This window comes from Bactrocera neohumeralis, chromosome 5, assembly GCF_024586455.1.
Source record: "Bactrocera neohumeralis isolate Rockhampton chromosome 5, APGP_CSIRO_Bneo_wtdbg2-racon-allhic-juicebox.fasta_v2, whole genome shotgun sequence".
Taxonomy (NCBI): domain Eukaryota; kingdom Metazoa; phylum Arthropoda; class Insecta; order Diptera; family Tephritidae; genus Bactrocera; species Bactrocera neohumeralis.
The window spans coordinates 46,724,037-46,738,846 of NC_065922.1; the positions used below are offsets into that span (position 1 = coordinate 46,724,037).

General features: G+C 34.9%; 1 protein-coding gene across 1 annotated transcript in view; it reads left to right on the forward strand.

The window, feature by feature from the left end:
- The window catches only part of LOC126758961 (transmembrane protein 120 homolog), a 30,763-nt gene that overhangs the window by 1,096 nt on the left and 14,857 nt on the right, over positions 1 to 14,810 (forward strand). Inside the window, 2 exon segments of the mRNA XM_050473459.1 lie at positions 1,687 to 1,805; positions 13,898 to 14,027. Coding sequence (XP_050329416.1) covers positions 1,687 to 1,805; positions 13,898 to 14,027 — 249 coding nt within the window.

A 14,810-nucleotide genomic window follows, 5' to 3' on the forward strand; every position in this document is an offset into this window, starting at 1 on the left:
GTAAATGAAAAAAATTAAATAAAATAACGAGTTCAACGGTTTTATGTGCCTACTTACAGACACAAAGCACAAAAAGTAAATTGGAACACATTCTCACTTAAATTAAAAAAAAGACTGTGAGTCATTGTCAACGACGATTTTGGTAACTCCGTTATGCGTTTTAAAGTAAATAACAATTTTGCACACTTTTCTATATTGTTATCTCCAATGTAATACAAGCAAAAGCAATATAATTTCAACCAAAGGTGCATTGTCAAACATCAAAGTGCATTTTAACTATGAAAGATAAATGACCTTCACATAAATACATATGTACATATGTACTTCATCTTCTTTACGGAAGTTGCAAAAAACATTTATTATGGCTTGTTTTGGATATTATTGATGTATTTTGACCTTTCGTTAAATTTCCGGTCCGACTATTATGCAAATTTTTTGTTACGCTTATTGAGTTTCAGCTTAATTATTACTGTTTTTATTATGGTTAAAAAAAACTGCAATATAAACAATAAATACAATCATATCAACGTATGCATATCTGTGATATCAACAAAAATATTGCAATTAGAAAAAAAAAATAAGAAAAAACGTTAACTTTGATTGCACAGAAGCTATAATACCCTTCTGAAACAAAAATATTTCCATGCATGAACTTGTTTGTGTGGCACCTATATGTATGCTACAGTGGTCTGATCACAATAATTTGTTCGTATATTATACCGTTGCCTGGGCAATAATTATACCCTGAACAGGGTATATTAAGTTTGTCACGATGTTTGTCACACCCAGAAAGAAGCGTCGGAGACCCTATAAAGTATATATATAAATGATCAGTATGTCGATTTAGCCATGTCCGTCTGTCTGTCTGTCTGTCCGTCTGTCTGTCTGTCTGTATATATACGAACTAGTCCCTCAGTATTTAAGATATGCTCATTTGTCGGAACGGCCGATATCGGACTACTATAACATATAGCTGCCATACAAACTGAACACATAGTTACTAACAGAAATGCACCTGTGAAGGGTATTTAGCTGCGGTGCAACCGAAGTGAACGTTTTTTCTTGTTTATGCTAAATTTCGTGAAGATGTCTTGTCAAATAAAACTGTTTTCTGTACAGGAAATAGATTTTATCGTTCAGTTTGTATGGCAGTTATATGCTGTTTCTAATAGTGCGATATCGGTGGTTCGACCAATGAGCAGCAGAATTTGTAAAATTTCTGATCGCTGTATCAACAACTAAGGGACTAGTGCGTGTATGTACAGACTTAATAACCCTGTCCAGGGAATAATCAATGAGCGGACATTTTTAATGCATATTTTTCTGGCAAAAAAAAAAAATAATAATGTAAATAATACTCGTGCATAGTATAAAGTTATTTCGATAACTCGTGTGAATTTGTAAATCTGTTTAACAGCTGAATATAATAGAAGAAATATGCTTTCCACCAAAGATATGAAAATGTTGAAATTAAAAATTTTCGGAATACTTCATATGAAAGTCCGTTCAAACGTTCAAATATGTACATATGTACATACATACATATATTGTTATATCTACAAATGTATAATTGTATAAACATGTACTTAGTTTCATATTTATAGATTTGCTTATCAACATTCTTGATAACTTAAACCAAATAATAATAAAACACTAAATGTTTTCCGCATTTCTCATTCATCATAGGATTGCAATCGCCGATATATTGAGTTGCTGGAACAACTCCACAGTCATCAGCAGAAATGTTTCAACGAAATAAAACATCAGCGTTATCGGATGAATCAAATTACAGCTTCACTAAAGCAGTAAGTCGCTTTGAAAATTTACTATATCTATAAAAACGAAAAATTATTTTTAGTATTATTCGCACATACACACATAAACATCATTAATATTGACAAGTTGTGGTTTATTTTGCAATTCAATGTCATAAAAACAGCATTCAATGCAACAAAAAACGCGTATAATTAAGTCAATGCGCTTGTCAAGGCAGCCAGACTGTCAGTTATCCAAAATCACTAATAACAACGCTATAGACAAAGTGCTTAGTGTGCTAAGAAGCAGCTCTATCAGTACTCAAAGTCACGCATGTAGCGCGCGGCAGTGCGGTGAAGACCATTCACCCTACACGTGACATTGCGGCTGGTTTTGTAGACAACAAATAATACAGAAAAAGAATTAAAAAGGAAGGAAAATTTCGGCTGTTTAATGTGCTCTGTAAACCAGCATCTTACAGACGCATGGTAAACATACAAGCGTGTGCGGCAATAAGCGTGCGCGCATTTTATCGTATAAAAGAAAAACAGCTACAAAGTCCAAGGCTTGCCTATGGGCAAAGTGCTTGCAAACAATATCCGTAAATGTTCCGATATGAACGCACCCTTTTGAAGGGCCAAACTGGTTTGATGCCGAAGTGCTTTTTTCCCACACACGCATGCGATTATAAAAGTGTTAATGTGTATGTGCATATAAATCGTTTTACTTTTTATTCGCGCTCTATGCGCACCGCTTTGTTTTTATCGCTATCAGCACCAGCGCTTGGCTACTGATAAGCGTTTAGCACCTGAGCTTGTTTGCCGACACGATTTTAAATAAAAACACCTAGACGTTTCGATGTGCTCTCCATCGTTTATGCATTAAAACGAAGTGTTTATTTATTTATTATGTTGTCCGCAGCTCATACCCACGTGTGAGACTAATCAAATATGGCAGTGCAATTAAATTGCTTAATGAATGTGTGCAAACTTGTGGCAGCGCTTTGCCACGACTGATGGCTGCATTAGTTACGAGCAGTAAAGCAGCAAATTTGTTAGCGCTGTCCAAGGGCTTAACGCATTTTTAAATTTTTTATTTATTTAACTTACACCTTCTGCGTTTTGGCACATTTTTTCGTGTTTTTGCACTTATCGCTTGGTCAATCAATGTTCAAACTTTATTTGTAAATACATAAGTACATACATACATAAATATGTGTCTACATATATCGTTTTGCTTGCATTCAGACTGGAAATTTAGCAAAATACTTTTATTTTTTTGCATACTCCTATCGAATAGGTAATAGCTAATAGGTATGTATTTTTATTGCCTTGTGCCCCGCCTGCATACAACACTTGCTTTGTTCTGTCATTGAACATTTTTTGCACAACCAAAAATTCTTGGTAAATGTCTATGTGGCCCCTGGTGAATGCTTATAAAAGGTTGAACAGAATATTTTATTTATCTAGTTTCATGTGCATGTTTAATAAGAAGAAAAAATTAATCGGTTCAAGATATCATGCTTTTTTGGTCTGTATATTATGGTGATTTCGGGCTCAAAAATTATACTCCGACCAGATTTTGGACACAACCAGCTTCAGACAAGCACTGACCGCCATTCACAGTGGAGTCATCAACACCATTAACACCTTCACCGACTCCCTCTCAGTGAATGGCGTACTTGGAGTCAAACCACCACCCATTGCAGACGAATAGCTCGAATTGCCGCGAGAATTTAGAGTGACCTTGCGCAGCTTTGTTCTGGATACTGTAACAGGTTAAACTCCTACTTACTCCTACAGCTAACTTCAGACATCACTGACCGCCATTCACAGTGGATCCATTAACACCTTCACCGACTCCCTCTCAGTGAATGGCGTTCTTGGAGTCAAACCACCACCGATTGCAGACGAATAGCTCGAATTGCCGCGAAAATTGCGAGTGACCCTTGCGCAGCTTTGTTCTGTATACTGTAACAGGTTAAACTCCTACTTATCCAGAATCGGCCCTGACATATTAAACATTGATGAGTCCCCGCATGACACTAACCACCTTTTTGCATGCCCTGCTAACCCTACACATCTGATACCCTTCTCCCTATGGTCCGACCCCGTCGAAACAGCGCGTTTCCTGGGCCTACCGGATGACCTCGATGACAACTTATCTAATGCGTAACATTCTAACGGGGATTAAGTACCCGTTACAACAACAACAGTAATCCAAGGTATATGTAACTTCGAAGCAATTGGACATTGCAATTCTATTAAATTCAATCAAAATTTAATTAAAAGTGAAATGAAATGTGGAATCAGTGTGAGTTATAATACCCTTCAAGCGCATTTCTATTTCTAGAAATGCATAAAATGGTATTTATATTAATTTTAATCGTTCAGTTTGTATGGCCGCTATATGCTAAAGAGATCCAATTTTAAAAATTTGTATGCAGTTTGTAGCAATACCGTGGATAATAGTACTATGTGCCAAATTTCCTGAACATATCCTCCCCCATACAAGAACTTGTTGTTGTAGCGGTAAAATTCGGCCGAGTTGACAGTCCCTGAACTGATAAAAACAAACCGGGTCCGTTCTGGTTAAGAAACCCCGACTGTCGTGAGAACGCAGGAACTTGAGAATTCAGTTTGATTGGTTAGTTTATAAGGCAGGTATCGGCGGTTCCGATAAATAAGCAAATTATTGGACAAAAAAGTTGTGTAAAGTCTGATCGATATCTCAAAAGTGAGGACTTGTAAACTTTTTGGGGTTTTCGACGTTTACTTCCGAGTGTTACAAACTTTGTGGCAGGGTATAAAAAGTTTGGAGGCCGATGACCGAAAGTGGCTATCTTCCGTTTATAAGAGATTAGTTGCATTAGCTCTCTTAATAAAGCTCAAAGCTATTGAATTTGGCGCATATATGTACATACATACATACATACAAACATACATACGTAAATTACTTTTTCTGACTTTCTTCCCTGCCTAGCCAAAAATAACTAAAGTTTGAGACTGGAATTCTATTCTATATCAAGCTTCTGCCACCTGCACTACTGCATTAGCAAGTTTTTTGTAATATATTCCGTATTTGAAAAAAGCGCTGCACACTCGAATCATGAATACAACCACCTACACATACACACACACGTAAATTTAGTTTATTCAAAATAAGAAGACTTCCAACTACTCGCGGATGCCCAAACATATTATTCAATAAACAAATAAAGCGAAATAAATTTAGCAATAAAATTTGCATGAAAATGAAATGAATTTCAGAAACAATAACAACTAAGAGCCATGCACAAATCCAATACAACAACAGTAATAACAGCAAGTGCAATTTAAATTAAGCAAATAATATGCTATGCCAAGCTATAGAATCAAGTCAAGCCTCTCTCAACCTTCAACGTGACTCAGCCGTTGTTTGGAGCGGAGAGGCGTCTATTTGTGTTTGGCTTTTGCTTTTTTCACACAATCAGCTGTTATGTCTATTATTTACATGTGCTTTGGTATTGGCTTTGCAAGCCTCTGTGTCGCTGAAACTGCCTTCAAAGCTTTTATTTTATTTTCTTTTATTTGCATTTGGTTTTTTGCTTTGTTGTACTTTGTATAGAATTTTGTGACGACAAGCAAAAAAGAATAGATAGAAGAGAAATTGCAATGTCGCGTGATTTTTCCTGAAATAGAATCAAATACAATGTAATATACATATACATATATGTAAATATGTTTGTATGAATGTATGCATAAAGCTTAGAGCGCAAAGCGTGCACACTGATTCTCAACCGAGCGCAGTTTATTCGTATGTTCCTTACTATAATACAAGAACAACAACAGTATTGTCTTTCATGTGTATTTTTATACTCCCACAACATGTGGCTACAGAGTATAATAGTTTTGTTCACCTAACGGTTGTTCGTACCAACTAAAAGTATAGCAAAGGGTTATGTACATTGTATCTATACATTAGGTTGTCAAATATCTTCCTTCCGCCTTTTTGTCTTTTGAATTTCGCGGCTACGTATAAAGCGCTACAGAGCTCGTATCTGGCAACACTAAACATCTTTGAAAGGTCTTGACATAACCCACAAAACGACGCTATGCATAATTAGTTTGGATATTGCGTTCAACAGTTATAGACGTGTAAACATGGAGTTCACTAACGCCGATTTTAAAGTTTTCCTTCGTTAAAGGCAAATCCGCTAGAGAAACGTTCCGTGAGATTAATGGTGTTTTGGGGGATGGTACTCTATCACTTCGATTTGCGGAGGAATGGTTTCGACGATTCAGAGCGGGTGAAAACGACACCGTGGATAAGCCAGCCGGCGAAAGACCTGTGACGACGAATACCGATCAAATCATGGAAAACATCGAGTTAGACCGGCATGTGGTATCTCGTAACATTGCCCAGATGATGGGAGTTAGTCTTGTTAGTCTTTGTACGCTATGAAAATGGAAATGAGGTAATAACCACACCCACTTTCCATAGAACGATTTTGTTGAAAACTATTAAAGGTGCAATAATTCACTGAACAATCATGATGGTAAGAAGAGAGCTTATAGGAACAGTTGTAAAAATTGAGACAATGGGCGTGGCAACGCCCACCTTTACGGAACTACTCGACCGATTAAAACCAAATACGGTATCTGAGATTACCTAACATTCCTGTTGAAACCTTGTGAAAATAGGCGAATTCGTATGGGGCATTACAGCTTCGGTGCAACTGTACTTATAATTTTTCTTCTTTTTTTAGCACATTTTTTATAGACATATTTGTTTTTATCTTGCGTCATACATTGCACTTGTTAACTGGAATTTATTTATACAACTGCTTTTGCTACGGATGAATTGGAATTGAGAGCTCGGAATCGGTTTTGATGCAAAGTGGCATTTGAAATCAGTAGTAACGTTTCCTTGTTTTCATACAAGACAACGCATTTTTAATATATAAAGCGGCCCTGATAATGACCTAAGTGCGGCCGCTTGTGGTCTGGCGCTCGCGCTCCTCTTCCTTTCGACCAACCAACCAATGTATGAACTGAGCCGGTTAAGGGCAATTGAAGATTATGAAATTTAAGTTTATATAAACTTTTTTGAAATGTCTTTGCTCGAAGGTAAGCTTTGGATTATCAAAATAGTGTGGATGATCTTACGCATTATTCTATAAAGCTTTCCAATATTCGCATATTCTTCTAGATTTCGTATATTGTGTACTATTTCATCTAAAATCAACGGATTAAGCAAAGTTTTAGAAAAAATAGCAGCAAGGCCGCATAATCGGGAGTGGAAGTGGTCTAATACTTTGGCTACAGCCCAAAAATCTGTTTGGAAAATGTTTTATGCAACAATAACAACAAAGATTTTAGTTAAGAAAACACCGATTTGCTTTTGTAATACAAGGTCTGTCGCAAAAGAAACAGAACTTTTTAAATATAACTGTTTCTGGTGGCGCCACCTATTGGTGGGTATATGAAATAAAAACTTTGATCTCTTGTTGACATTTCGTAAAAATTTTAAGACAATTGGATAACTACAATCGATGTTATCGATCAAAAAGTGACAGCAGCTTTTGGTCATCGGTCGTAAAATGCATTTTGAACAAAGAGAAAATATTAAATTTTGTTTTAAACTTGGGAACACGTTTACTGAAACATTTCAAATGATGAAAAAAGTTTATGGTGATCAGTGCCTATCCCGTAGTAATGTGCATGAGTGGTTTAAGCGATTCCAAGAAGATCGTGAGGACCTCTGTGACGATCAGAAGTCGGTCGTCTTCAGAAGTCAAAAATAAAGACAATGCTGATTTGTTTTTACGATTCCGAGGGTATTGTACACCGAGAGTTCGTCCCACCTGGCCAAACGATTAATGCTGTGTTTTACCTTAGTGTTATGAAGCGTCTTTTGTCACGCATTCGTCTTGCTCGACCACAATACCGTGAGGCAGGGTCCTGGCGCCTGTTGCACGATAATGCGCCGTGTCATCTGGCACCCTGTGATTTTTACCTATTTGGAAAACTTCATTTGCCCATGAAAGGACACTGGTTTCAGGACATTTCAGCTATCCAAAAGGCGGTGACCGATATTCTCAAGAGTATTCCGAAAAATGAACTTAAACACTCATTTGAAATGCTAATTGACCGGGCTAAATGCTGTATCGAAGCACAAGGAAACTACTTTGAATAAAAAAATATAACTTTTGAAAAATATTAATTTTTTGTTGTTTTTTTTTAACAGTTCTGTTTCTTTTGCGACAGACCTTGTATTTTCAAGAATAAGAAAGTATGCAGCTTGTAAGCGAAAAAGGTCGCAATTATACATATCTATATACAATGCATGTTCCTACATTTATCTGTCATTAAACCTGTCGAATCTAATTTATTGATGAGAAGGAATTTTTGAAGCGCTTTTGACGCAGTTTGCGCAATTGATTGTTTACAAAAAACAAAAAATTCGAAGAGGTTAAAGTATGGGTTTGAGGTTGTTGGTCTCAGTGTCGCTCTAGTCGATAAGTTTTAAAAGCATCACAGACATTGTTTAATAGATATATGTATATTTATACGTATATAAGTATACATATAAATACATATGTATGTACTTGTATATTGACACTTGCGACTATTCTAGATATCTGGGTGAACTTTTTCTTCTTTTAAAAAATATTTGGGTTTAAACAAAAGATATTAAAAAAATTAACTTTCGTTATTTCTTCCCTTTGCTCCTATGGCATTTTTGTTTACACTCTACTGTGCTCTCAGCCACTAGTAACACCCTTCATATCTGTCACTTGGTATTTACTTTGACAAACAAATATGCATTCCGACCTTTGAGCTGCATTTGTACAAATAATCAAAATAAAATTCGCATTTTTATCTGTCATGTATTTTTATCAGATTTCGTTTGACAAATATTTACCTAGAATAAAAGTGAGAACAAAGTGGAAATAAAACAAAATCTTGGAAATAAATATTGCAATTTGCAGTGCAAAGGTAAATCCAAAATAATTGAATTGATTGCGAATGAATTAAGTAGGAACTAAATGCATATATATAAATACATACATACATATATAAGTACCGCACAAGTGTTGTGTGTACTTTTGTACATATATGTACATACATACATACATAAGTATGTAGCACGGGTTGAGCTGAGCGCCTTTTTCGCGATTTCACATTGCAATTTGCGATTTTAATAGCTCGTACACGTATTGCATGCGCCGGCAGGCAGTCAAGCCGTCCCCAAAACCTCAAGGTGGGTCATTAAGTCGAGCAATAAATGATGTAAGTTGTGAATTACAAAAAAAAATCAGCTAAATTGCAGCGGCTTGCGTTTTACTCGCTCCTAGCAGTGGCAAACCTGTGAGCAATTGCTTAAGTACACTTTATTGGCTAAGCTAGGCTTGTAAAGCGGATTGCGCTCAATGACCGCTAGCAATGTATTGCTGTTGTTGTTGTCGCACCGGCCGGCTGAATAAATTCAAATTAAAAGTGATTTAAAACAATAAAAACATAGTTGATGTGAGAGCGCGTTTTGTCAGATGCGATCGGGCGCTGCTGCCCGTGTAATCAAAACAAAGAAGAAAAATAAAATAAAGAGAAAAAGAGAAAAAAATCAAAATAATATGCAATTTACGCAATTATCTACAATATTTATTTGCATATTTTGTGCGCACTCGCAGCAGTTTTGCGCTTTGCTATTTACTAGGGTGTTGAGTATGGATATTTGACCTCCAATTCTGTTTTGGTATTTATATTTAGGAATAAAAAATGCTAACTGTAATAAAAGTAAAAAAATAATAAAATAAAGTAATTTCTATAAATTAACTAAAAGTAAAAGTATTTAAATTAAAAAAAAATTAAGTAAATAATTACGAAAATAGTATTTCTGAAACCGTTAATCTCTGCACGTGTTTATTTTAGTACTTGCGCTATTTTCTTTTGAGTAAGTTGTAAAAATTAGTGGAGTTGCACATGCTGTTGTCACTTACTTTTACCGCTGAGGAGGTTCTGAGAGTTATCAACAAGGCAAAATCAGTCAAATATATTGGTCCTGATGGAATCCACATGTTGATGCTAAAGCACCTAGGCTCGACGGAAGTAAGGTACCTCACCAAAGTCCTCGACCTGAAAAAAAGAACTGCGTTTAAGAGGAACACTGTTTTAGTTAAAACCTTAACTTACAACTTGGACGAAGGAAAACAATTTTATAATTGGGTTTTTGGCAGACTTTTTTACAAAAAAAATTAAAATTTCAGTAAAAATTTTGCCAAACTTTTTTTTTTTGTTTCAAACAGTTGTAATCGAAAGAGTGGTTGAGTAGTTCTCGAGAAATCTTGCCACCGGCTTCAAAAGCACAGTTTCGAGAAAAACGCGTTTAAAGACTTATCATAGAGGTGTTTTAGAATTTAATAAGACAATACAAAATTCGATTTTTTTGAAACCCATGTAACCCCTTAAAAGATCTGTGAGTGCCGAAAAATGCATTGGAATTTTGAAGGAAGGCTAACTGTTGAACGGCTGTTCGAACACACTCTAAAAGTTTATTTCCAGGCTGATTCAGCCACTTGCCATAGAGCCAAAATGGTAACTAAAGCATAAAAATATTGAAATAGATTTTAAAATAATTTATTACAAACGCTTACAGATGATGCTTACAAAATGATTTTTATGGAATTGAGTCTCTCACGTGGCCAGGAAACAGTCCAGATCACAATCCAATTGAGAACTGCTGGCATTATATGGGCAAAAGGGTAAAAGGAAAAATCATTGCGTTCAAAAAGTGTAACAGTAATGGTAAAAATCATAAAACATGTGTTAATAAGAAATAATAAAAAAATTTATTATCAACACATGTTTGAATCCATAGATGATTATTATTGTTATATTTATTATATGTAAAAAACACTTTACACAAAAATAGTTGACCCTCGAAAAATAACTATCTAACTTAAGATAACATGAACCTTAGTTTTGTTATGAACAAAAGTACGTTTATTTCTTTATAAGTATCAGATGATTAAATTTTATTCCCATTTGTCGTGAAAATTATAAAAACTATTAAATAAAACAAAAGCCTCTCACTATTAAGATGGTCTAAACTGGTCCGAAACTAAACTCATATGGTATCATATCTCTAGCCAATCAAATTACTTGATTCAACATTTATAATCAATATTTATTACAATCAGCTGTGCAATAAAGTAGGTTACAGAATTCCCGAAATTGTTTGTGAATACACAGAAGTTATAAATCAAAATGTTTAGTCATCCTCGGACAGTCTAAAGTCCAAAGTAAATTAATCAATCATCAACTTTGTGGGAAATCACTGTAAAGCGCTTTGTCACCGAAGCTTATCACGAATGATATTTGTTTATATACAAACATATGTATGTACATATATACATATATACGTATGTACATAGTTCAAGCATATATTTTACATTTTACAAATCGGCAATTGATATGCATTTGTTTATATTAAAACCGACTAATTAATTATACATACAAACACACAAAAGGATTTGTGAACAATTAATCGCTGAATTTTAAAATAAATTTTGTTACGAGCAACACGCAATGAAAGCATGAATATCGAGTGCTAGACTAGAAACTAGACAAAATGTGGATTATGTGCGACAAATAGTGGACAGACATGGATAAACTACGAGTGCCTATCTTATCTTGATGCACATAAACTTAATAACATTTTAATGAAGATGCATTGTGGTTATGATGAACAAGTTTTTGGAAAATTTTTAATGAATACAGGGTGATACGTATGTATATGTAGTTCTTTTTTTTTAATTAAAAAAATTAAAAAAAATTTTTGGCATGTCTGAGACTGCTGAGACCTCAATTAGTGCAGGACTTAAATATCCCACTATGAAAAATACTTTATAATGCATTTACAACGCTGATTTTTGGCCGAAATGGCATACTGAACAACATTTTTAAAGTAAGTGGGAATCTGTGGATATCACCCTGTCGTTTCGCAACAAACTGTGGCTTTCATTCTGATGATACTTCAACTGCTTTGCGATTACATGCCAGTTTTCTGTTATCCAGATGCAACAGTTTATTTACACTAGTGAGGCTTTGCTCTGTCAGAAAAAAATCGAACAAAATCGTTTAAACAAATTTTCTCAAAGTTGTTCAAACGTACAACTGTGTTCGGAATAATAGCAGTGGCTTTTCAAAATTAAAACAATGTTGTTTTTACACTTAAAAAATTCTGCTCATTTAATTTTTTCTATGCCATCACATTGGCCCAAATATTGCCATTCTCCGAAACAAGGAGGCGAAAAGAAGCACTTTCACGCACACAGTTAAAGAAAGTTATGGCTTTAGCCCTGGAAAAGCCATTTTATACCTCAAAAAAATTAAAAAACTAAGATGAGTTAAATCTTGGCATCACTGCTTCCACAATAAGAAAAAAGTTCAAAAGTCTATGACAGGGGCCCAAGAAAGGTGCCATTACTTAAACTCCAGCATGTGAAGGCCAGAGTTCAGTTTGCTGAAGAGCACCTGCGTTGGCCAGTCGAAAAATGGCGCAACATATTGTGGTCCGACGACAATGTACGAAGGCAAAACGCTTTTTGACCCTAAATATGTTTCACGGACGGTAACACAAGGAGGTGCCAAAATCAATGTATGGGGGTGCTTCTCTTATATTGGTACAGGTGCGTTATTTTGGATTAAAGAAAACATGGATGCCAAATTTTATGTTGAAATAACAGTCGACTGTACGCGCCAAATGTAAAATGCCAGTGGGTAAACGCTTCATTTGATCCTTGGCAAAGTCGATTTTAATCCAAATTACACTATTTTTTTTTTCTTCATTTAAATAACTGGTTATAACACTGTATTATTTCAAATACAATTGTAAAATATAATTTCGCAAAAACATATAATTATTAATAAATTATATATGAACTAACTTTTACTTTAACTTTTAGCTACAAAAGCGACTTTTTTATGCCCTAAAAAAGATATATTAGATATTCCACGAAGTTCGTAACACCCAGAAGGAAGCGTCGGTCCCTATAAAGTATATATATAAATGATCAGTGTGTTGAGCTGTATATACGAACTAGTCCCTCAGTTTTTAAGATATCGTTTTGAAATTTTGCAGACGTCATTTTCTCTTCAAGCTGCTCATTTGTCGGAACTGCCGATATCGGACCACTATAACATATAGCTGCCATACAAACTGAACGATCGGAATCAACGGCTTGTATGGAAAACTTTCGCATTTCACGTGGTATCTTCACGAAATTTGGCATGGATTACTGTTTAAGGTAGCAATATAATCTCCAAAAAAATTGTTCAGATCAGGAAGCTTATAGCTTCCATACAAACTGAACACATATGTAGTTACTAAAAGAAATGCATCTGTGAAGGATATATTAGCTTCGGTGCAGCCGAAGTTAACGTTTTTCTTGTTTTTTTATTACATTGTGTTGCAAAAGGTCTAACGTTTAATTACAGTTAATTGTCGTCGTCAACCGGTTTCTAACACTCCATGCCAATAAACTTAAATATCGATATTGCTTCTTATCATAATCGATATTTTAGTTTCCTAATGATCCAATAAAAGTTTTAGAAAATATCCGTGCACTTTGGTCTTTTCGCTGTGCGCTGGACGGATAGACTGCTATGTTATGTATGTACATACTTGTTAACCTCTACCGTAAAATGGACTTTTATCCATCCTAAATTTAACGGGCTCAATAAAATTCATAGAACAAACATTTATTTTGATAAGTTGTTGTTACGTGACTTTGAGGCGTCGCCATAATTATGCCGCAAAAATTTCAAAAAATAAAAATTGAAATTTTTCTTGTAATAACCGATGTGCGCCTGCATATATTATTGCACATTAAACGGTTAATTACATTCTGCTTTTATTGCTATTTATGGTTATATATGCATATATTTCCAATTACACGGTCCATTGCAATAAAAAATTATTATTATTGCCGACACAAAGTTATCTACACAAATAATCGGTGTTATTTTTATTTCCCTGTTCCGCTTTCCAAAGCTTTTTGTTTTGATTTTGCTATTAAAAAATGTATAATATTTTTAATTGCATTCACATTAAATTCATATTTCCGTTCTATTTTTTTTGTTTTTTGTGTACCATCTAGATGCAAAACAGCTCAAACGCCGGAAGAGAAGAGCAAAGTGGAGGAATTGAATAAAAACACACTGAAGCGTAAAGCGCAGATACACGAAATCGAACAGTCATTACCCACCAAATCGGGATTATATCTCAAGGTAAGTGTCTAACCTCAGTACATAAATCGAAAATACCATATTATTTGTTCACCATTAATAGAAATATATTTTTAATATATGTCTGCCTTCAATTTTTATTCGATGGCAATAACACTTTCAGCACCTCCTATGTCTGTGTCCAGCACTATCTAGAACTCGCCTTAAGTATTTAGGAGCTTCGGAGATCAAGAGACTAGACGGAGTATAAAGCGTAGATATCAAGTCGCTCTTTAAGTCCTTTCTGACGAATACTTCACCTTAAGCTAAACTGAACCTTCACCTGGCATTAGTAAAGATTAGTAGGTCTATGTATAGCGTGATAGCCGGCCAGTATAACCTAATCTAATCAAGATTTCAAAAGCGGGAAAATTTTAAACATGAGGTTACTTTACTTACTCATCAAGTTACTTTACTTACTTTTTTTTAGTTTTATCTCGGTATTGAAATCGTATCAATAAAAAAGAAAAAGTAAAAGTTTAAAACTCTCTAATAGTGGGCATGACACCGCACCATAAAAAGTATATCAAGGTACAAATTTATTAATGGGCGTGCCACCGCTCACCTTTAGGTGAAATCCAATACCTCAGGAACTACTGGACAAATTTCAACTTAATTTGGCGCATAACATTATCTGAGGTTTCTATGGTACTTCCATATATTATATATATATTGTGACAAAAAACTACCGGAAATTGTAATTAAATTCCCCGTGTGAATGATATTTCAAAAACATGTATAGTAATTTGATAAGTTGATAAAACTGTCCCTAGTTATCACGCCAAA